Source organism: Gallus gallus, chromosome 1 (genome assembly GCF_016699485.2).
Source record: "Gallus gallus isolate bGalGal1 chromosome 1, bGalGal1.mat.broiler.GRCg7b, whole genome shotgun sequence".
Taxonomy (NCBI): Eukaryota; Metazoa; Chordata; class Aves; order Galliformes; family Phasianidae; genus Gallus; species Gallus gallus.
In genome coordinates this window covers 195,278,188-195,302,082 of record NC_052532.1, presented here as the reverse complement: position 1 = coordinate 195,302,082, position 23,895 = coordinate 195,278,188, and the positions used below count along the sequence as shown (strand labels likewise).

General features: G+C 48.8%; 1 protein-coding gene across 2 annotated transcripts in view; it reads right to left on the bottom strand.

The window, feature by feature from the left end:
* Positions 1 to 23,895, bottom strand: part of FCHSD2 (FCH and double SH3 domains 2) — a 120,264-nt gene that overhangs the window by 43,629 nt on the left and 52,740 nt on the right. For both annotated transcript variants that reach the window (XM_015280992.4, XM_015280993.4), the window contains exons 4-8: positions 11,974 to 12,050; positions 10,810 to 10,954; positions 7,506 to 7,639; positions 6,997 to 7,051; positions 6,110 to 6,238 (exon numbers count right to left, since the gene is read on the bottom strand). In XM_015280992.4, the coding sequence (XP_015136478.1) occupies positions 6,110 to 6,238; positions 6,997 to 7,051; positions 7,506 to 7,639; positions 10,810 to 10,954; positions 11,974 to 12,050 (540 nt within the window). The remainder of the gene's footprint in view (positions 1 to 6,109; positions 6,239 to 6,996; positions 7,052 to 7,505; positions 7,640 to 10,809; positions 10,955 to 11,973; positions 12,051 to 23,895) is intronic.

Sequence of the window (23,895 nt, the reverse complement as noted above, 5' to 3'; positions counted from 1 at the left end):
ACAGCCATTCCCCCTCCTGTTTATATGCTCCCTTCCAGTACTGGAAGGCCATGGTATGGCACTGCTCCCCGCCTGGGTTCCCAGTCCTGTGCTTGGTCACCATCATGGCAAACCTCTTCTTCCTATTTAATCAGAACTTCCCATTTTCCAACCAGTGTACTGCTGGGTGTTGGGGACAGGCTGTGCCCCCGAGGGCAATGGGCACAGCCCTGAGCTGCTGGAGCTCATGGAGCACTGGGACACCACTCTGACATAGGGTCAGGGCCTGGCAGTGCAGTGTGGGGCTGGGGTTGTGCTCGGTGACCCCTGCGGATCCTTCCCATTGGGATATCCTACAGCTCTGTGTTCCCTTCTGCTAGGCTGAGCCATCCCAGCTGTCATGTGCTACATGCATGGTGCTCACTGGGCGTCCCCCTGCTCACCATTACTGACGTCAATCCACATGACCAGCAGCACGAGGCCTGGGAACCAGCCTGGTTTCTCCCTAAGAACCTTTAAAGACAATACCTGACAAGAGGCGAAGACGTGAGAAAGGCAAACACTGCCTGTATGTCCAACAACAGATCCATCATCTTAACAAAGCAATGCAGTAACGTGTCTCAGTGCCATCACCCAAACAAAGGTAACGACCTGTTCAGTGAAATTATGTAGAATTACTTTCTATTTAAACTGCGAGGACTCAGATCAAGAGCTAGAGCCAAATTAAACAACTGCACTTCCTCATGTCAAGCAAATGGGAAAGCACAAAAAGCCATATGACACGGCTGACACTCATAGCAATACAAAAAAGCTTACTGAAACCACAAGGAGAAAACCAACGCAGCACACCGTCACACCACTCCTTTAACTCAGTGCTCCAGCAACAAGACCACTGCATGGAGCACACCATGGAATGCAAGCAGCATAAGGAAGCATGAGTTAGCCCTGCTTGTTGTCCCTGCGTGCTCCTTGTTGGACTGAGTGCTTTATCAAAGCTGTTTGTGAAAGCACATTGCTGTCTGTAAGCAGTCCCACGATGTGACCATCACACCACTGCTGTGCTGGGGATTAAGGATCCACCAAGGAGAATTTGGGGTTGTTCAGATCCAACAGCGACTGTACGCATGGCATCAGCTCTGCTGCTCTACCCTCAGCCTGCCCCTACAAAGCACTTCTGAAATCTCCAGGTGTGTTGTCCTTGAAGATTACCCATCTGCAGCACTGCATCCAGGCCTGGACCCTCCAGCACAGGAAGGACATGGAGCTCTTGGAGCAGGTCCAGAGGAGGGCCACTAAGATGGTGAGAGGGCTGGAGCAGCTCTCCTATGAGGAAAGGTTGAGGGAACTGAGCTTGTTTAGCTTGGAGAAGAGAAGGCTGCGGGGAGACCTCATTGCAACCCTCCAGTACTTGAAGGGAGCGTATAAGCAGAAGGGGGAACAGCTGTTTACGAGGGTGGATGGTGACAGGACAAGGGGGAATGGTTTTAAACTGAGACAGGAGGTTTAGGTTGGATATGAGGAGGAGGTTTTTCCCCCAGAGGGTGGTGACGCACTGAACAGGTTGCCCAAGGAGGCTGTGGATGCCCCATCCCTGCAGGCATTCAAGGCCAGGCTGGATGTGGCTCTGGGCAGCCTTTCATCCTTACAAACACAGCGCAGAGCATCGTTTTGTCTCCCCATATAGATGCTGCACACCAAAATAACACACTCTAAATACTGCAAATCATCAGAAGCCGGATGTCACCAGGAATTCTGCCAAGGAGAATGTCAATTTGGTGCCCGTTACACAAAACAAAGGGACTTGTGATTCATTTGTCACAGGACAGTACAACAGCAGCAACGCTGAGTCAGAGCCAATGAACAGGAATAGCACTGGCCTCTATCAAACACAGAGCAACAGAGGGCATCTCCAGCCCAATACACGTATTTTCCAAACACATTGTGCCACACAGAGCAGCGCTGTCACTGCAGAAATGTCACCTTTCTGCCTCTTCATGTGTTTGCTGTTTTCAGAGGATGACACAACCACAAAACCCCTGAGGATGGAGAAGCCCTCCAAGATCACCAACCCAACCCCATCTCACTGTGCCCACCGCCCACGTCCCTCAGTGCCACATCCCCACAGCTCTGAACACCCCCAGGGATGCTGACCTCCCCACTCCCTGGGCAGCTGTGTCACTGCATCACCACTCTTTTGGAGAAGGGATTTTCCCAAATACCCAAGCTGACCCTCCCCTGGCACAACATGAGGCCATCACCTCTCACCCTATCGCTGTCACCCAGGGGCAGAGGCCGAACCCCCCTCAACACAACCTCCTTCCAGGAGCTGTTGAGCCATGAGGTCTCCCTGAGCTCCTCTGCTCCACATTGACCCATCCCATTCCCTCAGCCACTCCCACAGTATTGTGCCCCAGGCCCTTTTTCATCCTGTTTTAACATCTCTCACCTGTTAATAGAGGTGTGAACTTTCACTGGGTTTCACTGCTTGTAAAGCACCACAAGGAGCTGGTGTGCATGCTGTCTGAAAGCCAAGGGGGCATTAGTGTCATAGAACCACTGAATGGTTCGAGTTGGAAGGGACCCCTAAAGGCCATCTGGTCCCACTCCCCACAGTGCACAGAGACACCCACAGCTCCATCAGTGCTCAGAGCCCCATCCTCTGACCTCAGTGTCTGCACGGATGGGGCACCACCACCTCTCTGGTCAACCTATGCCACTGCCTCACTGCCCTTATTGCAATCAAGTTTTACCTTACATCCAGTCTGCCCACTTACCTGACTAAGCAGCTGGGTGACATATATGACAAAGGTATTCCTGACTGCTGGCTACGATACAACTGATGGAGTAATTATAAAATCAGATTCTGCTTAAGCACGCATCAAAGCCTTTACACTGAAAGACCTAAGCATTAGAAAAATCAAACTCACCGGTAATTTAATACAAGAACAGATAACAAACCATAGGGAGCAGGGGGGAACAGCTCGTGGAAGAGCCCCATCGCACTCCAGCTGCAAACAACTGTGGTCCTTCTATTTCTGAAGCTTCCACTGTGTTTGGGTGCTCCTTCTGTCTGTAACATCTCTGCAGTACACTGTAAAACTTATGCTTCAGGTGAGAATTAGGGAAATGCTGTGGGCAGGGAAGGTGGGGTTTGCTTTTCAAGCCTGAAGGTTCCTATATCAAAGAAGTAATATTCCGAAGTATGATTTAAATAAAGGATTTACCTCCAGCTTACTGAATAACAAGCGCTGATACAATCTGAATGGTGTAAGGAGAAAATGGAAGGTATCCAGAAATACAGACAGCCCTGAGGGGTTTAAACAGGAGATGTACTGACTGCATCAGATACGACCCATTGCAGCAATGTGGCCATCATAAGGACTCCGTAAGGAAAAGGTGCATGCTGAAGCCTCACATCTTGACACATAAATCAGTGTGGTCAGATGCTCCAGCTGCACTGGAGAACCCAGACTTCAGGAGGAAGAATCAGAGACCACGGAGAAACCAGAAGCTTGCCAGCATGACTCCTCCCACTCTAAAGCCTGAGTATTTACCTTAATCCCACATCTTCTGTATCTCTTCATCAGTTACTGATCTGTGAGATCACCCCTACTTGCAGGAATGCACTTCTTTCATGTCAGCAGAAAACGAGTGGGAAAATCTGCTGAGAGCTCTGGGCAAAGCCAAGACATGACATCAGATGGCTCACACTCACCCCTGGCTCAGCGACCACTTCCATGACTTTCTGAGGGATGCCTTCCCTCTTCAGATATCATGTTGGTTCCTTCCCACTTGGCCATACCCCAACACGAGTGCTGACTGTCCGCCCTCCCACCTGGTGGGGAAGTCACATTTCTTGGTGCATGATGCAAGTGGTGCACCGCATGTGACCAGCCTCCATCCAGACACGGAAACATTGATCACAACCCTTTGGCTGCGACCAGCCAACCGGTTCTTGATGGATTTATGGTCTTGGGACCGCTGCTCTTCAACATCTTTATCAATGACACAGATGATGGCATGGAGTGCACCCTCAGCAAGTTTGCAGACCATACAAAGCTGAGCGGTGCAGTCGATACATTGCAGGGAAGGGAAGCCATCCAGAGGGACTTGGACAGGCTGGAGAAGTGGGCTCATGAGAACCTAATGAGGTCAGTAAGGCCAAGTGCAGGGTGCTGCATTCGGTCAGGGCAATCTCAGGTATTATACAGACTGGGAGAAGATCACCTTGAGAGCAGCCCTGTGGAGAAGGACTTGGGAGTTCTGGGGGATGAGAAGCTGGACGTGAGCCAGCAGTGTGCGCCTGCAGAGGAGGGCCACTGAGATGCTCAGAGGGCTGGAGTAGCTCTCCTATGGAGAAAGGCTGAAGGAACCGGGCTTGTTTAGCTTAGAGAAGAGAAGGCTGCGGGGAGACCTCATTGTGGCCTTCCAGTACTCGAAGGGAGCGTATAAACAGAAGGGGGAACGGCTGTTTACGAGGGTGGATGGTGATAGGACAAGGGGGATGGTTTTAAACTGACACAGGGGAGGTTTAAGTTGGATATGAGGAGGATGTTTCTCACCCAGAGGGTGGTGATGCACTGAACAGGTTGCCCAAGGAGGCTGTGGATGCCCCATCCCTGCAGGCATTCAAGGCCAGGCTGGATGTGGCTCTGGGCAGCCTGGGCTGCTGGTTGGTGACCCTGCACATAGCAGGGGGTTGGAACTGGATGAGCACTGTGGTCCTTTCCAACCCAGGCCATTCTATGATTCTATGACAACTCACTCCTATTTCACAGCTGGGACATACATGCTACTTTCTGCAGATTCTAAATGCACCCAGCAGACATCCCAGCACCATCTCTTGCCTCAGACTCACTCTCTCCTTCACCCCAAAGCACGCCCTGCTACACGTTGGTCTGCGTGTTCCCACGCAGTTCTGCTCATCAACAAGAGTGCCAAAACCAAACGCAAAGATCTTCATTAATAACACAGCTCCTTACCCGACTAAGAGATATGACTACACCAGATGCAGATCTTGAAAAAAGATGCAGAAAAAGAATCAACAACAACAGCACACATGCAGAGGGGTGGCAGTGCTATGACTCAGTTTTCCATTACTGTATTTTCAGTCCCTGATTTTCTACCTTTCTGATTTAGGGACGTGGTCAGTGGGTATGGTGGAGATGGGCTGGGGTTGGACCCAGCGATCGTAGAGGTCTTTTCCAACCTTGACCATTCTGTGATTCCACGATGCTAATTTGGTTACCTGGATTTCAGATCTATACATTTCTTCTTCCAGTATACAAAAGCATGTTGTTAACACAGTGATTTGTCACAACCTGCAGGCCCTGTCCCAGCTGAGAAAGTGTACCCAAAAACTGCCTCTCAGGAAGGTGTTAAATTCTTCAGTATAGCCATTTTAAATGCAAATTACAAAGGAGGAAGTTGCTGTGCCTGCTTGCATCACCTCAAAATACTTCATAGATAGCAAATCCATATAAACTTTGAAAATGTCAGTGCATGGAATGCAATGACATCAAGTCTCTATTAGCTTTATGTAGCTGGTACTACCAATTTTACAATCACTCTCAATCATCTCAGCTTTAAAAACAGAGTATATTTCAGTAAATTTAAGATGGTGTGAAAAACATGTGAGCAATTGTATTTGAACTTCTTTAGCATGCCAGCTCCCAGGAGTCCAAGCACCTGCTCAGCTGGGCACAGCAAGTTGCCACGGGTGGGAACATCCATGGTGATGTGATACTCTCAGAGCTTAATGCTTTCAAACCAACAGATTCAATAGCCACGTGTCCATCAGCTACACCAAAAGAAGGGCTCTGATCAGACAGACACAAAACCCAGAAATGGGATATGCCACTGAAGAAGTGAAATGAGGAAACCCAAGTCTGAGTTTTAAAAACCTGATTCCTTTCTTTGAGCTTAGGCAGCTGCTTAGCTTTGGTACTTGATTACTGTTTCCAAGACTACTGCACACCACCGCAGGACCAATGGCACCGCACACAGCTGGTGCAGTATTTGGACACGCTAGCAGTGCTGTTACAAAGCAACCCTGAGTTTTGTACATCTTTAATTTTGTTGTCCAGGTTTTTGCACGTCCCATCGCCCACACACAGCTGAGCTCCCTTACCTTCATAATGTTCACCAAGTCTGTTTGGTAGTAGCGGTCTTGGTGTGCATTAGCAGCTGCTAGAGTGAGAAGATAATCATTCCTTGCATGGATTGCCTTTGAATTGCACTCCGACCGTCGTGCTTTTAACTGCAACAAGAAACAGAAGTTAAAGGACAGGTACTAATGAGAAGTAAATGACTGAAAAAGTATTAACAGTAAATTATGATGTGTACATATGCATACATCATATGTCAACACCTCCACGGATGGACGGGGCATCCACAGCCTCTCTGGGCAGCTGTTCCAGCACCTCCCCACTCTCTCTCTCAACAACTTCCCCCTCACATCCAACCTCAATCTGCCCTCCTTCAACTTCAAACCATTTCCCCTTGTCCTGCTCTTATCTCCCCTCTCAAAGAGTTGCCTATCCTCCTGTTTGTAGGCTCCCTTTAGGTCCTGGAAGGCTGCACTGACGTCACCCCGCAGCCTTCTCTTCTCCAGGCTCAACAAGCCCAGCTCCCTCAGCCTGTCTTTGTAGGGGAGGTGCTGCAGCCCTCTGAGCATCTTTGTGGTCTCCTCTGGACCCTCTCCAACAGCTCCCTGTCTTTGTTGTATTGGGGGCCCCAGACCTGGACGCAGTACTGCAGATGGGGCTTCACGAGGGCAGAGTACAGAGGGACAATCCCCTCCCTGTCCCTGCTGGCCACCCCTCTGCTGGTGGTACCCATTCAAATGTGGTTCTTAAGCCAACATTTCACACATGGTTCTTAAAGCACAGTTATTACTCCCACTGGAAGAAAACTTGATTGTACATTTGGCTATATGTAATCCTGCAGTGAGCAGTGGAAGAGCAGCACTCCTGGCGAAACAGCTTCAAAACACTTTGATAGTAAATAAGAACTCACCTTTACACTTGCCTTTTGCAAGCTTATCCTTGACTGAAAAAGACTAAGTTTGGACCTGAAAACAACAAAAGAAGCCAAGAGATTAGAGTCTCATACCTTTCCTACAAAACCACAGGCCAAACAGGCCACTGCATCCAAAGCTGCGTTGCTACAGTTTCACAAACAGCTTAACCTGAGAACAATGGAGGACATCTTTCTGCAAGCAATGGTGAGGCAAACTCCCATGGCATAAACCAAACTCTAAACATGAGCTGCTTGCTTTCCTGAAGCAAGAGGAATCGACCTCCTGAGCATGTCAAGGAGCACAACAAAGCCTCAACTTTCTGTCTTCAACAGTGGAAAATGGTGCCCAACCCCACTCCACCTCCAAAAGGAGGTAAGAAAATGAACTGGCATCAGCTTATTGAAAGCAATTATCCCTCTTGTAATCGGGTGTAAAAACGAACACAAAGATAAATCTGGTTTATACACATGCAATTATTTATACATATGCTATTATAAAAACATACTTGGCCTCAATATCAGCTTTCTCCCGCACTGCTTGAGCCATCTGTTCAGTCTCAAAATATTTCTTTTTGCCTTTAGCTAAATCTTTTACTGTCTCTTGTAACTCCGCTTGGATCCGTGTCAGCTGGTCCACGTACTGAAAGAAAACGTTCAGGAAACAAAACATGAGCATTGCTTGCATGCAAATACCACTGTCACCATTTTACTGCTCTTCAGTACATTGTATACTGCACAAGGCGGTCTCCAAGTCAATCCTGGTCCATTATCTGTGCCTCTCTTTTCAAGCCAATCTGAACATAAAATCATATTCTTTTGCTTCAATTGCTTTTTAACTACTCAAATTCAACAAGAACTCACAAATTAAACATAAAAGTTCTGAAAGCTTTTGATGAGATAATTGGTTGAAATGACTGGAATACAATGGGGAAAAATCCAAAGGCAATTCACCAGAGGTGAGACGAGAAACGCTCACTCTTTCCTTCTCTAATATCTATAATGGAACACAAAACTTAATGTGGAGAAGACAACAGCACAATAGAACCAAGAACAATTTGATGACATTATTGAGCTGTGATTGGGTTCTATCAGAAGGCAGTGTCATACAAAAAGAAAACCCCTGGGCCACTGAAGAGGCGAAAAATAATTCCACCCCTTTCCACGAACACAACGCAAGCAGACAGTATCAGAAAAGTGAAGTCAAAGGAACAGCAGAATAAAACCGAATTCATCAGCTATTCTCCAAACCCTTTATTGATTTCAGACACGTGTGAGGAAGGAGGTTTGATCTCCCCCCAAAAGGGAACGGTCAGTGTATAAAGAGATGAGTAAAGATCTTCTCTAACCCAACACAGCTCAAGTACACACGAGTGCCGACGCACAGCATTCTTGTTGACCTGTACAACACAAACTACAACACCGCCTGCCATTTTAGGGACATGGCCTCAAGTGTGAGGACACAGCTGCCATTCTGTTCTTCCAAGAGCACCCCCAAGGCCCCACCTCTACCACACAGCCCCCAGCTCTGACCCCTCCATGGGCAGGGACCCCCAGGGCCCAGGATGCACCCACACTGCTGGTGGGTGTTCTCATTAACCCACAGCCCCCAGTCCTCCTCCAGTTACCTGTAATAAACTCATCCTTCTGCCAGAAATTGTCCACCTTCTCCCCACACAACTCTGCTCTCACTAAAAATACTTATTTTCCCACTGGCTATTAAACATAATTAAAACCATTGTTTCACATGTGCAGATCAGAAACGTGAAGGGCAAACCGTGCTCTTTTTGGAAATCTTTGAGTGTAGGGGAGGAAAACAAACGGTAGAACAACCTGCATATATTGGACAGAGGAAATCATTTCAATAGGAGTGGAGTTTTGCTACATCAATCAGTAGTTGGATCCCTGAAGCCTCCTGCTGGCATCCAAAAATTAAAATATCAAATAGCCCCAGTTGGTAATGTTGCTGGTCGGAAAACATCCCATCATAGAATCATAGGATCATAGAATGGCCTGGGTTGAAAAGGACCACAATGATCATCTAGTTTCAGTCCCCCTGCTATGTGCAGGGTCGCCAACCAGCAGACCAGGCTGCCCAGAGCCACATCCAGCCTGGCCTTGAATGCCTCCAGGGATTCACAGACTGCCATGATGTTGCCTGGAAAGCTTCAGAGAAAAATAAAATTCCCCAGCACAACAAAATAACAACATTAATAAAAGTGATTTTCCCTCCAGAAAGCAAATATTATACAGACTTCCAGGAGCGCAGAAAAATGAACTTGTAGTATGATCCAACTGATGATCTGAGGAGGGGATTGAGTGCACCCTCAGTATGTTTGCAGATGACATGAATATGGGGGAAGTGCTGACCTGCCTAAGGGTAGGAAGGCCCTACAGAGGTATCTGGACAGGCTGACTGCTGGGTTGAGGCCAATGGAATGGAGTTCAACAAGGCCCAGTGCTGGGTCCTGTGCTTTGGCTACAACAACCTCAGGCAGTGCTACGGGTGTGGGGCAGAGTGGCTGAAGGCTGTATGGAAGATTCAGATTGGACACTAGAAAACATTTCTTCTCCCAGAGAGTGGTCAGGCATTGGAATGAGTTGCCCAGGGAGGTGGTGGGGTCACCATCCCTAAAGGAGTTCAAGAACCATGCAGCTATTGTACTGAGGGCCATGGTTTAGTGGAGAAATACTGGTGGCAGGTGGACAGTTGGACTGGGTGATCTTGGAGGTCTTTTCCAACCTTGGTGATTCTATGAGCTGTAAGTTCATAGTTTTTAGTGTTCATCAGTTTTTAGCCAAAAAGAAACTTGAAATGGTGTGGATTTTGTTGTTGGTGGCAATCATTTTCGTCTTTTATCCTGACCGGAAGTTTCCTCCTACCTTAGATTAAACTCAGAGGTGATATTAACAAATGCTCAGTAGTAACACATAGAAAGAACATCTACAGCCACCAATAATATCTGAGATGCTGGCAACATGTCTTCCACCAGCACTTCTATTTTCCTCCGTATGTTACATTTCCTGGAAGCAACACAGTATGTATTTCAAAAGATCATTCTTGCAAACATCCAACAATTTGCTGTTGGTGCAGCAGTGGCTCTTTGAGCTGCGCTCATTCCTTCAACACCAGGCTTTCTCCTCGCTCCAGCAATATCCACAGAATGCAAACACAAAATAATTAAGATAGGGGGAAGACAAAGGCTCATTAAACACACGATTATTTTTACAAAGCACCTTCTTGCCCCATGGAAACAGATGGAGCGCCGCATTCTATCTCAAACACTTTCTGTGTTAAGCAGTATGATAGAGATAAAAGATCTCTCTATCTAAGATGCAAATTACATTTTTTTAATGCAAGTCATGCTTACTTTTGTCCTTCAACTAGGACACTTTATTTTAATGAATTAAGAGATCTATCAGAGCAACTTCTGGAATAGTGACTTGCAATGCCCTTGTGCATCTTGAGGTGAGCACAACTCATTCCTTCAGGTTTAAGAACACCTTTTCTTAAAGCCAGCACCCATTCCAACAGGAATCCACTCACACCTGTCACTGCCACAGCAATTCAACGCGACAGCTACTGCGTGATGTCAGATGTGCAGAGACAGCTTCCACCAACGTTGTGCCATGCTTAAAGCTCTCACTTCTGAGCTCGTTTCTCAGCTCTCAGCACAGAGTTCTGCTCCTACACAGCCGTTTCCCCCTAGAACACACAACTAAAGAGACTGAGAAGTGCCCAGCTGCTTCAGAAGCGCCACAGTAAAATACTTCTGATTTCCTAAATAAAAAGCCCCAAGAAAGGACGTGTACCTTTTTCAGCTGCTGTTCCTTGAAGCACCTTACAGTCCTGGCTGGTTCCGAAATCAAGTTCTTATAGTTCTCGCAGATATTGAGTCGGGATTGGGCCACCTGCATTGTGCCTTCCAGGAGTGATTTCCAAACGGAGTACATGCTCCTGCAGGAAGGAAACAGAAGCAGTGGTGGGAAGAGGACAGGGAGGTCAGGTGTCATGCTGACAGTGCACTGCTTTGCGTAACGGTGGCATGCATTTGACAAAGGAGTGCTTTTAAAAACAAGCTACAGCACAGTTCTTTGTGCTGATCTAGCAAACACCTGCACTTTTTGCAGGAACACTTCACCAAAGCATCACAAAAACGACAAGCCCTCACCTCCTCTCAGTGCTTGTAGCAGTTACTTGTGGCCAAACCCATTGCTCCCGTGGAACAGAACCTACAGAATGCAGCAGCCAGAACCAGAGAGCTCAGATGCTGACAGCTTCTCCTAAGGCCACGGCCTTCTGATTTTTGTGCTCACACATCTTAGGGCAGCTCCCCACTGCCTGCCCATGATGCCTATGGGCAAAGATGCGGCCGCAGCACTGCAGTGAGTGGTGCACGGTCCAAAATCCACCACAAAAGCTCCCAATCCAATCCAAGTACAAAGACAAAATCTTTTACAACTTCTGTCAAATATTTAGGAGGTGCCACTCAAAGGCAGGAGGCCCTGAGCCTGAGTTTTTGTGTTCTGAGCCAGCTTCCCTCCCAATGAAACTGCGTCAGGTGAGGACACTTTTGACCTCCCTGCTGTACAACTCACTCCCACACAGACATTGGTGCCTTTGCTTCTTCCTAAGGAGGAACCCATATGCTCATTATTGAACCTTAAAGCTATTTAGTAAAATACACATCTGTTCATTCACCAGCTTCCCAAATATTAATACCCAAAGGTGGTGTACAATTACAGCTGTTATCTGGTTGTGCCATTTGTTTTTCCAATCTCCCCAAATTATCCACGTTACAAACTGCTATTTAAGGCTGTTTCAAAATTTCAGAAGAAAACAAAGCTTTCTTTTTAACAGCAATGCAAATAAATCATTTAAACGACAGAGGAGCAGCGTTTCATTGTTGGGAAAAATAATGACACAAATTGAAAAGACAAAGATGGCTGGTTGGAGATATCCAACTGTTAAATTACCTATAATCAGCTCGTTCATCAGCTTTCATTCCGAGCCAGTCCTTCTTCAAGTACTGGCTAGCCAGCTTCTGAATGCTCTGTAGAAAGAAGGTGAAACATGTTAAAATAAGAGGTGCCTAAGAAACCATTTCTGCTCTTCTATAGCAATAAGCAATGGGTAATCTGAACTGGAAAGAAGCAATTCATGTTTAGTTTTAACAAACTAATATAATGTGGGATTATCTCTACTTTTTTTTTTTTTATATTTTTAAGTTCCTGCTGAGATATATTAATGAAGGTCCCGTTGCTATGACCTCACTGCACACTTCAGCTCTGAAAACACTCTATGTGTGAATACCTCCTGCACAGCCAATACCATGGACAGCACTTCTGAGCAGTACATGGCCAACTCAGAGCCAGGAACACTGCAAGGAGAGTGCTTCAATATGTCAGAGACACCGCAATCAATGCACTTCTTTAGCTCTCAGAAGCAAGAAGATGAGGCTGTCTGTTTGTCCCTAGATGGAGATGGGCAGCTTCGGTTGTTCCGCAGGGAATTCATGAAGCTGCTGCTCGTAGGATGGAGACCTTGCTGGGAAGAGCACAACAGATGAGAGATTGGAGAAAGCAGTTCAGTTTTAATTATTAATGTTCACTATACTGCTCAGTCTCTGCACTGCACTTTGCAAACCTCAAAAAATCAATAACTTTGGAGAGCAGAAAACTGAGCTGTAACTCAAGCAGGGACGGCTGCTGCACTGGGCAGACACTGCTTGCATGGAGCACTGGGACCAGAGGCCATGGGCACCTCCAGCAACAACCAGCTGTTTGCTCCAAAAAAATCCTCATTTCAGGTCCATCCTTTTGGGCAGACACATAAACAAGACTTAGCACAGGAATTTGATGCTGAATGGCTCATTCCCAGCACTTTGAGTCAGCACAAGTGTGAAGGAAAATCACTGCTCCATGTGAGTTTGTGGCCATGGGTTTCCCACTGCCCTGACCAGTTCCCCCAGTGCTGCCCACAACACAGCTCAGATACCCTCCATCCACTCTGACAGCCCTGAAGTTCTCCTAAAAGAAAACCCTCTGAAGCACCTCAAACAGTATGGCCAGACTGCCTGCTCATCTCAGACCATGTGCATCACTCATTCATCCACTCGTTCATTCATTCGTTTGTTCATTCATTCATTCCTTCATTCATTCATTCCTCCACCTCAGAGGCTGCTGGCAGTTGGTCTCTTCCAATCTTCACGACTCTATGATTCTATGGCATCTTCTGCTGGCAGCTGAGGACAAGCTGTGCCACAGTTAATGGCACAGAATCCACCACGTGGATCTATAAAACCATTTCTGGCCACAAGAACCCAACTCCTGACATCGTCAACACAGAACTGCTGTGATTACGTAAGCTTGACTACGCATTTCCAACCCTAAGGAGTGCCCCACAGCCATCAATGGAACAGAGCAGAGGGCTGCAGCCATGCCTGGGAGATGCTGCATCGCTTGGGAATCCTTCATGAAAACTGATAAACCAAATGTTTACATTTTGCACAGAGCTGCTGTAGGCAAACGTGTGACTTTTAATGAGACTGAGTAGATTTGCTTTCTTAAACTTGATGCTGACTGTGACTTTTTTAGGATAAGATCCTCCTTGTTCCTCCCTCAATAGAGCTTCTTGTTTGGCTGCCGCAGACAAAGTGCCACTGTGGGGCTGCTGCTGGGATGCTGTGAGGCCTCTGGCCTGGCCAAGGAGCTGCCCAGTTCCACCCCAAGGTGCACACACAGAGAGCTGGGGGTGGTGGCAGCTCAGTGCAGGGGCAATGAGAGAAGTCCAGGCAGAGGGCAGTGCTGCAGTAGAACTGCTTGAGGATGCGTTTCCCATAGCTTAACATGTCCGTAGAAATAACATACTGCCCCATCCCATCCCCTCAGCTGCTCCCACAGTGCTGTGCTGCAGACCCCTCACAGCTCCATCCCATCCCTGGACACACCCCATGTGTTTCTGGCAGTGAGGGCCCAGCACTGAGCTCAGCACTGCAGCCCCAGCAGTGCCATACAGAGGGACAGTCACCACCTGCTCTGCTGCCCGCACTGCTGCTGACACAGCCAGGATGCCATTGGCCTTCTTGGCCACCTGGGCACACTGCTGGCTCATGCTCAGCCCCAGATCCTTTCCAGCCACTGCCCCACACCTGTAGCACTGCCTGGGGTTGCTGTGGCCAAAGCACAGGACCCAGCACTTGGTCTTGTTGAACTCCATCGCAGTGACCTCAGCCCAGCAATCAGCCTGTCCGGATCCCTCTGTAGGGCCTTCCTACCTCCCGGCAGATCAACACTGCCCCCCAGCTTGGTGTCATCTGCAAATGTACTGAGGGTGCACTCAATGCCCTCATGAGATCATCAATAAACACACCAAACAGCACAGGCCACAGTACCCACCCCCACCACTCACGACCAGCTGGATGTGATTCTGTTCACCACCACAACGGTGACTCCTAAGTCATCTGTCGCTCACCCATTTTGGAAGATTTAGGAAGAGCAACTGTGTAAGAGTGGAAACAGAGCAGTTATCCTCCAAATCCAACTCTAACCCACCTTAGGATGACCTTTCTCTGAGCCGTCCCCTTCTCTCCCCATCACAATACACACCGTATTGTCACCCCATAACACGCCCCCATTACAATCCAACTGCCTGCACATCCAACAGAGGAACAGAAGGGAAGGAGGACAGTGTGGACCCACCACCCACAGCACCAGCAGCTGATGTGATGTTCTGCTTAAAGGAATTGCTGTTGGAACTCTGATCTTGGCACTGTGGCAGCTCCTATGGCCGTGCCCCAGCACCACGGGCATTGAGGGGCATTTGTTGGTATCTTCTCATAAAGCTGAAGGTGGTGGGAGTTGGGGGAGGAAAAGGAAAGGAGGAACTCAGGGAATATCAGCTATAATACCAACAGTAATAGACAGTGAGTAGTGACAGCGAAGAGAAAGACATCCCAAATTAAAAGATAATTGATAGAAGTAAGAGGCTTTTAAAAAGACACATTAACAATGACTTTCAGTGCAGTCCCATTATGTTTATTAGCAAAAATTAAGAGGCGCTGATGACAGCTGGGCCCCTAAGAGCTCCTCTGAATTGCAGAGAGCAGGGCAGACTATCTGATGTAACACACAGTTTTGCACAGGACAAATTCAGCACAGCTTTTCCAACAGTAGGGGCCCACATCATTTAGAAGCTTTCAGTATCTTTTGGTCACTGGAGCAGAGTCCACCAACTCATCCCTTCTAGCTTTAGTTCTACAGATAACTCTATGCTCACATACACTTAATTCAGAGAAAGAGGACTCGGAGCAGTCAATACAGCCCTGATTTGCCGGAGTGACTTTTCCAAGCAGTGCTCACCGATGTGACAGAACAGAAAGCGTGCCCCCACATACACCCATGGCCACTCATGGCCCCAGCCACGTGTTATGCCCAGCTTTTGGGTATGGCTGTGTTTGCAAAGTAACACCATTCAGGTTCATAACAGCTCTTCTGGCAAACTGCCCCAGGAGAGCTGCACAGCATCCCTTTGCTCTGCTTCACCTATATGGATGGATTTACATGGCTCCACATCTACCAAGTTTGAAGAAGTCTGAAAGACATCAGTGCTATTCAACACCTGCACCTGCAGGCTCCTCAATGGCAGCAGCAAATGGAACCATCTGGTTTTATTTTATATGTTTATATTTAATATATTGATAAAACATCCCCACTGACACAACAGCAAGTCACATTTAAGATGCTCAGAGGGCTAGAGCATATCTCCTATGGAGAAAGGTTGAGGGAACTGGGCTTGTTTAGACTGGAGAAGAGAAGGCTGCGGGGACACCTCATGGTGGCCTTCCAGTACTTGAAGGGAGTGTATAAACAGGAGGGAGAACGGCTGTTTACGAGGGTGGATAGTGATAGGACAAGGGGGGGGTGGTTTTAAACTGAGACAGGGGAGGTTTAGGTTGGGTAGGCCATTCTATGCTTCTATCATTCTACGATTTCAGTTCTGCTGGCTCTTCCCAAGTAAAGCTCAGGGTCTCAGTCAGACTTTCTCTCACACTGGAAAACCTGCAGTTTGCCTAGTGGTGGTTTTTAAAATGACATCTTGAGTCGTAGGCAAATAAGGAGCTGAGAATAATGAGAAAGCACCACATGCAATGAGTCCTCCAACAAGAGAAGCTAGGAAGCTAAATGAGAATCCCACATTTTGAAGAATACTTCTAGTAGAAGAATGCAAACAATCAGCTGTGCCAAAAGAAGGCATTGCAGATGCTCATGTTATGGCACCTTCCTTGATGCTCCCAAATTTTTCTCCCACATTAGGAAGGCTGCATGAGCTGACGAAGCTACAGCAGTGCTGACTCACCCAAACAGCAAGAGCTCATTGCCAGCGGCCTCAGACAGCATCATCCATCAGCCAGCCGTGTTTCCCCACGCTTGCAGAGTGACTCGAAGCTTATTTTGCAGGGCTGACAGTCTCTTCAAAACATTTGGACAGGGCTGAGGCAACGTGTGGGATGGGGGAAGGCGTGCAGCGTGCGGAGGGCTCAGCTCCTGTGCAGCCGCCTGTGATTCAGGCTCAGTGCTGAATCCCCAGTGAGACATTGGGTGCTCCCTGCAATTGTTTCAAGCTGCACTTTATTTACCAGAGCTAGATTCAATAAAACCTTTAATGATTTAATGAGCTCTGTTCAGAACAGGCTCAGTGCAGGGATTGCACGCAGGACCTGACTTGCTCCCATCTGCATTATGGAGTGAGGACAAAGCACTGATGGACACTTACACTGCTCTGAGTTTAACCAGGGCTGCAACTAAAGCACTGCTTATGAACATGAACCACAGCTGGGCAGGACATGGAGCTCTTGAGTACTGTGTCCAGGTCACAAGAAAGATGCAGAGCTCTTGGAGCGGGTCCAGAGGAGGGCCACTAAGATGGTCAGAGGGCTGCAGCACCTCTCCTATGAGGAAAGGTTGAGGGAACTGAGCTTGTTTAGCTTGGAGAAGAGAAGGCTGCGGGGAGACCTCATGGTGGCCTTTGTGGAATTGGATGAGCACTGTGGTCCTTTGCAACCCAGGCCATTCTGTGATTGTATGATTGGGGGCCAGGTTGGCTGGGAGTCCCAGAGCACGACTGGCTCTGTGCTGAGCAGTGGGTGTGGAAGAGAACTCATACTGAAGTACCTGACCACGCAGTCAGTTTCGTGTCAATTTAGATACGTTTGGGAGGCATTTCACAAAAAAAGCCCTTAAAAATAACCTGGAATAGCTTTGGATGGCAGCATATTTCTAGTGTAGCAGTATGTATCATTTAGAAAGCAAAAATAACTCAGGCAGATGAGTGCTTCGGCTAAAATCAGTCTTTTTGACTGGTTTTGTTCTAATTTGCAGCTTGCTCAGAGTTGCAAGCATCTGTTGTGTGGTTATGGGCACAGTGCCTCATTGCGGAGGTGACAGTTGTGGTGATTTACTGAAATCCTCCATTGGAGGAGACTCCGTTGTGAGGCACCATAAACTCATGGTCAGGAAAACCCAGTTGTCATAGAGTGATAGAATGGCCCGGGTTGAAAAGGACCACAATGCTCATCCAGTTCCAACCCCCTGCTATGTGCAGGGTCGCCAACCAGCAGCCCAGGCTGCCCAGAGCCACATCCAGCCTGGCCTCGAATGCCTGCAGGGATGGGGCATCCACAGCCTCCTTGGGCAACCTGTTCAGTGCCTCACCACCCTCTGGGGGAAAAACTTCCTCCTCACATTCAACCCAAACCTCCCCTGTCTCAGTTTAAAACCATTCCCCCTTGTCCTATCACCATCCACCCTCGTAAACAGCCATTCCCCTCCTGTTTCTACATTCCCTTCAAGTACTGGAAGGCCACAATGAGGTCTCCCCGCAGCCTTCTCTTCTCCAAGCTGAACAAGCCCAGTTCCCTCAACTTTTCCTCATAGGAGAGGTGCTCCAGCACTCTGAGCATCATAGTGGTGATACAGTATATACCTAATAGTAGGTTATCTTTTAGCAACAAGTCACTCAAAGTCCCAGCCAATCCGCAGTGGGGCATCCAAAGCTCTTCTGGGCCACGTGCTGCAATATCTCACCACGTTTCATCATAAAGGACAGACTCTGCAATCCGTTTTGTAGTTCACAAACACTGTGCATGGATATCTACAGAATCACTTTGATTGGAAAAGACCTTCATGACCACCCAGCCCAACCAGCAACCTGACCTACTGAGTGCCATCACCAAACCACATCCCTCCCTGCTACGTCCACAAGTCTCTTCAATACCTGCAGGGATGGGGACTTAAAAGTCATAGTATCACCAAGGTTGGAAAAGACCTCCAAGATCCCCAAGCCCAGCCCAGCCCACCATGCCCACTGCCCATGTCCCTCAGTGCCACATCCCCACGGTTCTGAACACCCCCAGGGATGGTGACCCCATCCTCCCTGGGCAACTGTTCCACTGCATCACCACTCTTGGAGATGGAATGGAGAAGAAATTTTCCCTAATATCCAACCTGACCGTCCCCTGGTGCAGTATGAGGCCTTTACATCCTGTCCTGTCGGTGTTTGCCTTGGAATAGAGGCTGATCCCCAGTCAGAAGAAAAACCAGTGCAAAAATACAGTAACCATCAAGAGAGGAAGAGCTGTTTCTTCCCCACATTGCCTTCTCCAGCAGTGTTTGGGAGGAGCATGCTGCAACAGCAGGGAAGTGCCCCCATCCCCACTGCTTACAGCCACCCATGGCACATTACCACTCAGCATCAGCTCAGGGCTCCACAATATCTGTGAAGGAAGAGGGCATGAAATAGGATTTATAAAGGTTCCCTTGTCCTTGAGGCACAGACCATACAAAACTGGCACCCATAGACTCAAACAGTATGCAGCTGTGGGCTTCCCAGCCTGCCAAAGGGCCCTGTAGGAGCAGGAGGCAGCATCTACACAGCATAGAAACCAACCTTGCACAGAAAAGTGATCATAAAACAAAGCAGTTGTAGAGTTCATTCAAAGAGCAACCACTTCCACGCCTGCAGGACCCACCAGCCCGCCCTGCTTGCTGCAAAACAGATGCCACATCCTTCCTCCATCCCAAACACACTATGCACAAACCTTATATGGGCTGTGAGCAGGCGATGGGATGGTGCACATCTCTCTTCACCTCCGTTTTTAGAGACAGAAAGCGAAAGCACAAAGAGATGCTACTGAACACAACTCTGAAGGCACCTGGTGTTTGTCTGCACAACCTTCTGCTTGAACGCCTAGGAAACACCCTTGCAATCTGACCACATGAGCTCCAAAATGCTGCCTGCTCCCTCTTAGGCACCCAAGCAGAGGCTCTGTGCTGCCACAGGGCAAGAAGACAGAGTAGATGGAGTGCTGTGGGAAAGAGCAAAGCACCGACGAGGACCAAAAACACAACAACTTCTCAAATTCTCCTCTTCTCCACATTTATCGCCACAAGTTCCGTTCTGCTGAGTGAGGTCATGTGTTGGTGCTTCCCTGTTCTGTAATGTCAGAGGATTTGGTGCATTTTTCAGTTTCTCAGGGGGTTGATGAATCACAGAGACACAGAATGGCTCAGGTTGGAAGGGACCTCAAGGATCATGAAGCTCCAACCCCCCCCACCACACACAGGGCCACCAACCTCCACATTTCAGACCAGCCCAGGCTGCCCAGGGCCCCATCCAACCTGGCCTTCAACACCTCCACGGATGGACGGGGCATCCACAGCCTCTCTGGGCAGCTGTTCCAGCACCTCCCCACTCTCTCTGTCAACAACTTCCCTCTCACATCCAACCTCAATCTGCCCTCCTTCAGCTTCAAACCATTTCCCCTTGTCCTGCTCTTATCTCCCCTCTCAAAGAGTTGCCTCCCCTCCTGTTTGTAGGCTCCCTTTAGGTCCTGGAAGGCTGCACTGAGGTCACCCCGCAGCCTTCTCTTCTCCAGGCTCAACAAGCCCAGCTCCCTCAGCCTGTCTTTGTAGGGAGGTGCTGCAGCCCTCTGAGCATCTTTGTGGCCTCCTCTGGACCCTCTCCAACAGCTCCCTGCCTTTGTTGTATTGGGGGCCCCACACCTGGACGCAGTACTGCAGATGGGGGCTCACGAGGGCAGAGTAGAGAGGGACAATCCCCTCCCTGTCCCTGCTGGCCACCCTTCTTCTGATGGAGCCCAGAATACCATCTACTTTCCGAGCTGCAGGAACACATTGCTGGCTCATGTTCAGTTCTTCATCCACAAGGAAATCATCTCTACATCACCAGAGAGCTGTCTTGTATGAACACTTCCAACACCAGCACCAGAACTGCGGGCTGGGCCAAGTCATTGGTAACGAGAGCAGCAAGGTTAATATAGCTCCCAGTAGTTAATATAGCTTCCAAACCCAATAGCTAATACAGTTCCCAAATACATTAACTCAATCATGCAGCTCTGTTACCCAAAGTCAGCCGTGATCAATGTTCCTATTTCTTCCTTTGAAAAAAGGAGATTTTGGTGCAGTAGAGTTGGATTTGATGGCTTTCAAGGGTCTCTTCCAGCTCCAATGATTCTATGAAATATTTTGTTTACCAAAAAAAGCGATGAAAATAAAATATGTATAATCAAACCAAACCCTTTTTAGAAGAGACTGGCTGAGCACCCAGCTAACCCTGACCCATGCCTCATATGGGAAGGATGCTGCGCAATCAGGATTGTTGCTTTCAAGCAAGGAATGGTGTGGCCAAAGCACAGGACCCAGCACTGGGCCTTGTTCAACTCCATCCCATTGGCCTCAGCCCAGCAATCAGCCTGTCCACATCCCTCTGTGGGGCCTTCCTACCCCCATGCAGATCCACACTTCTCCCCATCATGGTGTCATCTGCAAACATACTGAGGGTGCGCTCAGTGCCCTCATCCAGGTCATCAATAAAGGTATCAAACAGAGCCCAGGCCAGGCAGGGTAAAGCATCACATTACAGACAATGGGCAGATGAAACTGCACACAACCCAGTCACCCCAAGAGAGATCAGTGATAACAGACCCGTAATCAAAATGTACAGACTGCAAAACAGGGAATGCTAAGAAAATGCTGAACAGAATCCATCTGCTGCTGGAAGTGGTGTGTCAGCCTGGGGAGGATGGGAAACTCCACAGCCCCATTCTACTTCCACCTGGTTAGGAACCACGTGGAGCTGAATTCCAACCTGAGTTCGGGGAAAGAATTAAGGAAGTGGAAAACTGAAATGAAAACAGGCTGTAAAAGTCTGTAGGCACGGAATCGCATCGTGAAAATATTCTACTAACTGCAGCTGCTGTTTCAGGCTTATGAATTATGAACTAAGCAGTGCAGGAACGTCACGAAAACTACACTCATTAAGCATCAGTTAATTTCAAGAAAACAGACGTATGCAGAAGAACAAGAGTTTAAGAGATGCGGGCCAGGAGAAAGGCAGTGATTCTATCAAACTAAATGCTTGTATTATCACCTACAGCTGACATGCACCAACGAGTGAGCAGCTACACAATGACGAAACGCAGTGCACAGCAATGGGCAGCTTTGTTTACCTGGCAGATTCATAGAAGAAAGCTCAGGGCTATCAGCAAGGGCAGCTATTTCTGTGTGGGAATGCAGGAGCACAGAGATGGCCTTATCCTGACCCATGTTAGCCCAGATCATGGGAAGGACCCATGGGAACACCTCCATGCACATCAGCACAGTGATCAACCTCAGCATCGCTGCTGGGGCTGAAGCAAAAGAAGGCAGATAGAGGAATTCAAGCTAGAAAGATAGCAGTACTTCCAGTATTGATCCTAGGTGATGCAGGCACTTCAGCATTGCTCCTTGGTGATGCCAGGCCTTCCAGCATAGCTCCTAAGTGATGTTCACACTTCCAACATAAATCACTTTATTCACAGAATCACAGAACCATAGAATGGCCCGGGTTGGAAGGGACCTCAAGGATCATGAAGCTCCAACCTCCCCACCACACACAGGGCCACCAACCTCCACATTTCAGACCAGCCCAGGCTGCCCAGGGCCCCATCCAACCTGGCCTTCAACACCTCCACGGATGGACGGGGCATCCACAGCCTCTCTGGGCAGCTGTTCCAGCACCTCCCCACTCTCTCTGTCAACAACTTCCCCCTCACATCCAACCTCAATCTGCCCTCCTTCAACTTCAAACCATTTCCCCTTGTCCTGCTCTTATCTCCCCTCTCAAAGAGTTGCCTCCCCTCCTGTTTGTAGGCTCCCTTCAGGTCCTGGAAGGCTGCACTGAGGTCACCCCGCAGCCTTCTCTTCTCCAGGCTCAACAAGCCCAGCTCCCTCAGCCTGTCTTTGTAGGGGAGGTGCTGCAGCCCTCTGAGCATCTTTGTGGCCCTCCTCTGGACCCTCTCCAACAGCTCCCTGTCTTTGTTGTATTGGGGGCCCCACACTTGGGCGCAGTACTGCAGATGGGGCCTCACGAGGGCAGAGCAGAGAGGGACAATCCCCCCCCTGTCCCTGCTGGCCACCCCTCTTCTATTCTCCTTACTCCATGCTGTAAAAACCATCCTGGGACTCGCGGTGCTCTCAGCTGTGCACAGCAGCCTCAGGAGTCTCTCTCAGGCAGTGGGAATGTCCTCATTCCGGGTTCACAGACCACACAGTGCTGATGAGCTCTGTGCTTCACATAAGATAACCCTCCTTTCTGTCTCCCGTCCCTTTCCAAAACAACTGGCAAGTAAGTATTCAACGTGTTGTGTTTCACATCACATCGATTGGTTTTTATAAACTCCAGTTTTACTGTTGACAAATTCAGTTATTACTCATCAGTTAAAACGAGCACACCACACTGCAGGGGAAAAACACAAACCTTTCCTAAAACCACAACTCCACATTCTGAGCAAAGCTGGTTATGCCAACGATGGCACTGTTTGCACAATTCAGCTCTGGAACCACCGAGGGCAGCTTGCAGGTGGCACAGGTTGGGTTTTGTTGGTGTTTCTCATCCATTCTCTTGCAAAGGCAATTTTCAATGCTAAAGTCTGAAGGCATTTGTTGACCAGTGTAGCTTGGGGCTATTGAGCCAACATGTTGTCCTTGGGTACCTCTTAAGACTTCAGTGAAGTGGGGAGGCACGAGGCCAGGGCTCTCCCATGCAGCACAAGGACAGTCACTCCCACGTTCTGCTCCACAGCCCGGGAGCCAAAAGGGCCCTCTGCCCCAGAGGTGGGCACGGCCCTGAGCTGCTGGAGCTCTGGAGCATTCATACACTGATCTCAGCCACAGGGTTGCGGTTTGGGGGTACTGCGTGGGGCCGGTGGTTGGGCTCGGTGACCCTCATGGGTCCCTTCCAAAGGGGAATTCTAGGATTCTAGGACTCAGGTGCACCCAGCCCAATGTTGCACCTCTACTCTGCCCTCATGAAACCCCACCTGGAGCACTGCGTCCAGTTCTGGAGCCTCCAACACAAGAAGGACATGGAGCTGTTGGTCCTGAGGAGGGCCATGAAGATGATCAGAGGGCTGGAGCGCCTCCCCTGCAAAGATAGGCTGGGAGAGCTGGGGCTCTGCAGACTGGAGAAGAGAAGGCTCCAGGGGGACATTACAGTGGCCTTCCAGGACCTGGAAGGGTCTACAGGAAAGCTGGGGAGGGACGTTTTATAAGGGTACGTTGTGACAGAACAAAAAGGTTTAAAACTGGGAGGAGGAGGGCAGATTTAGAGTAGAGATTGGGAAGAAATTCTTAATGTGAGGGTGGTGAGACACTGGCACAGGTTGCCCAGCGAGGCTGTGGATGCCCCCTCCCTGGAAGCACTCAAGGCCAGGCTGGATGGGGCTGTGAGCAGCCTTGGCTATGGGAAGTGTCCCTGCCTACAGCAGGGGGTGGGACTGGGTGAGCTTCAAGGTCCCTTCCAACCCAAACCATTCTATCCCTCTGTCATTCTATGTTCAG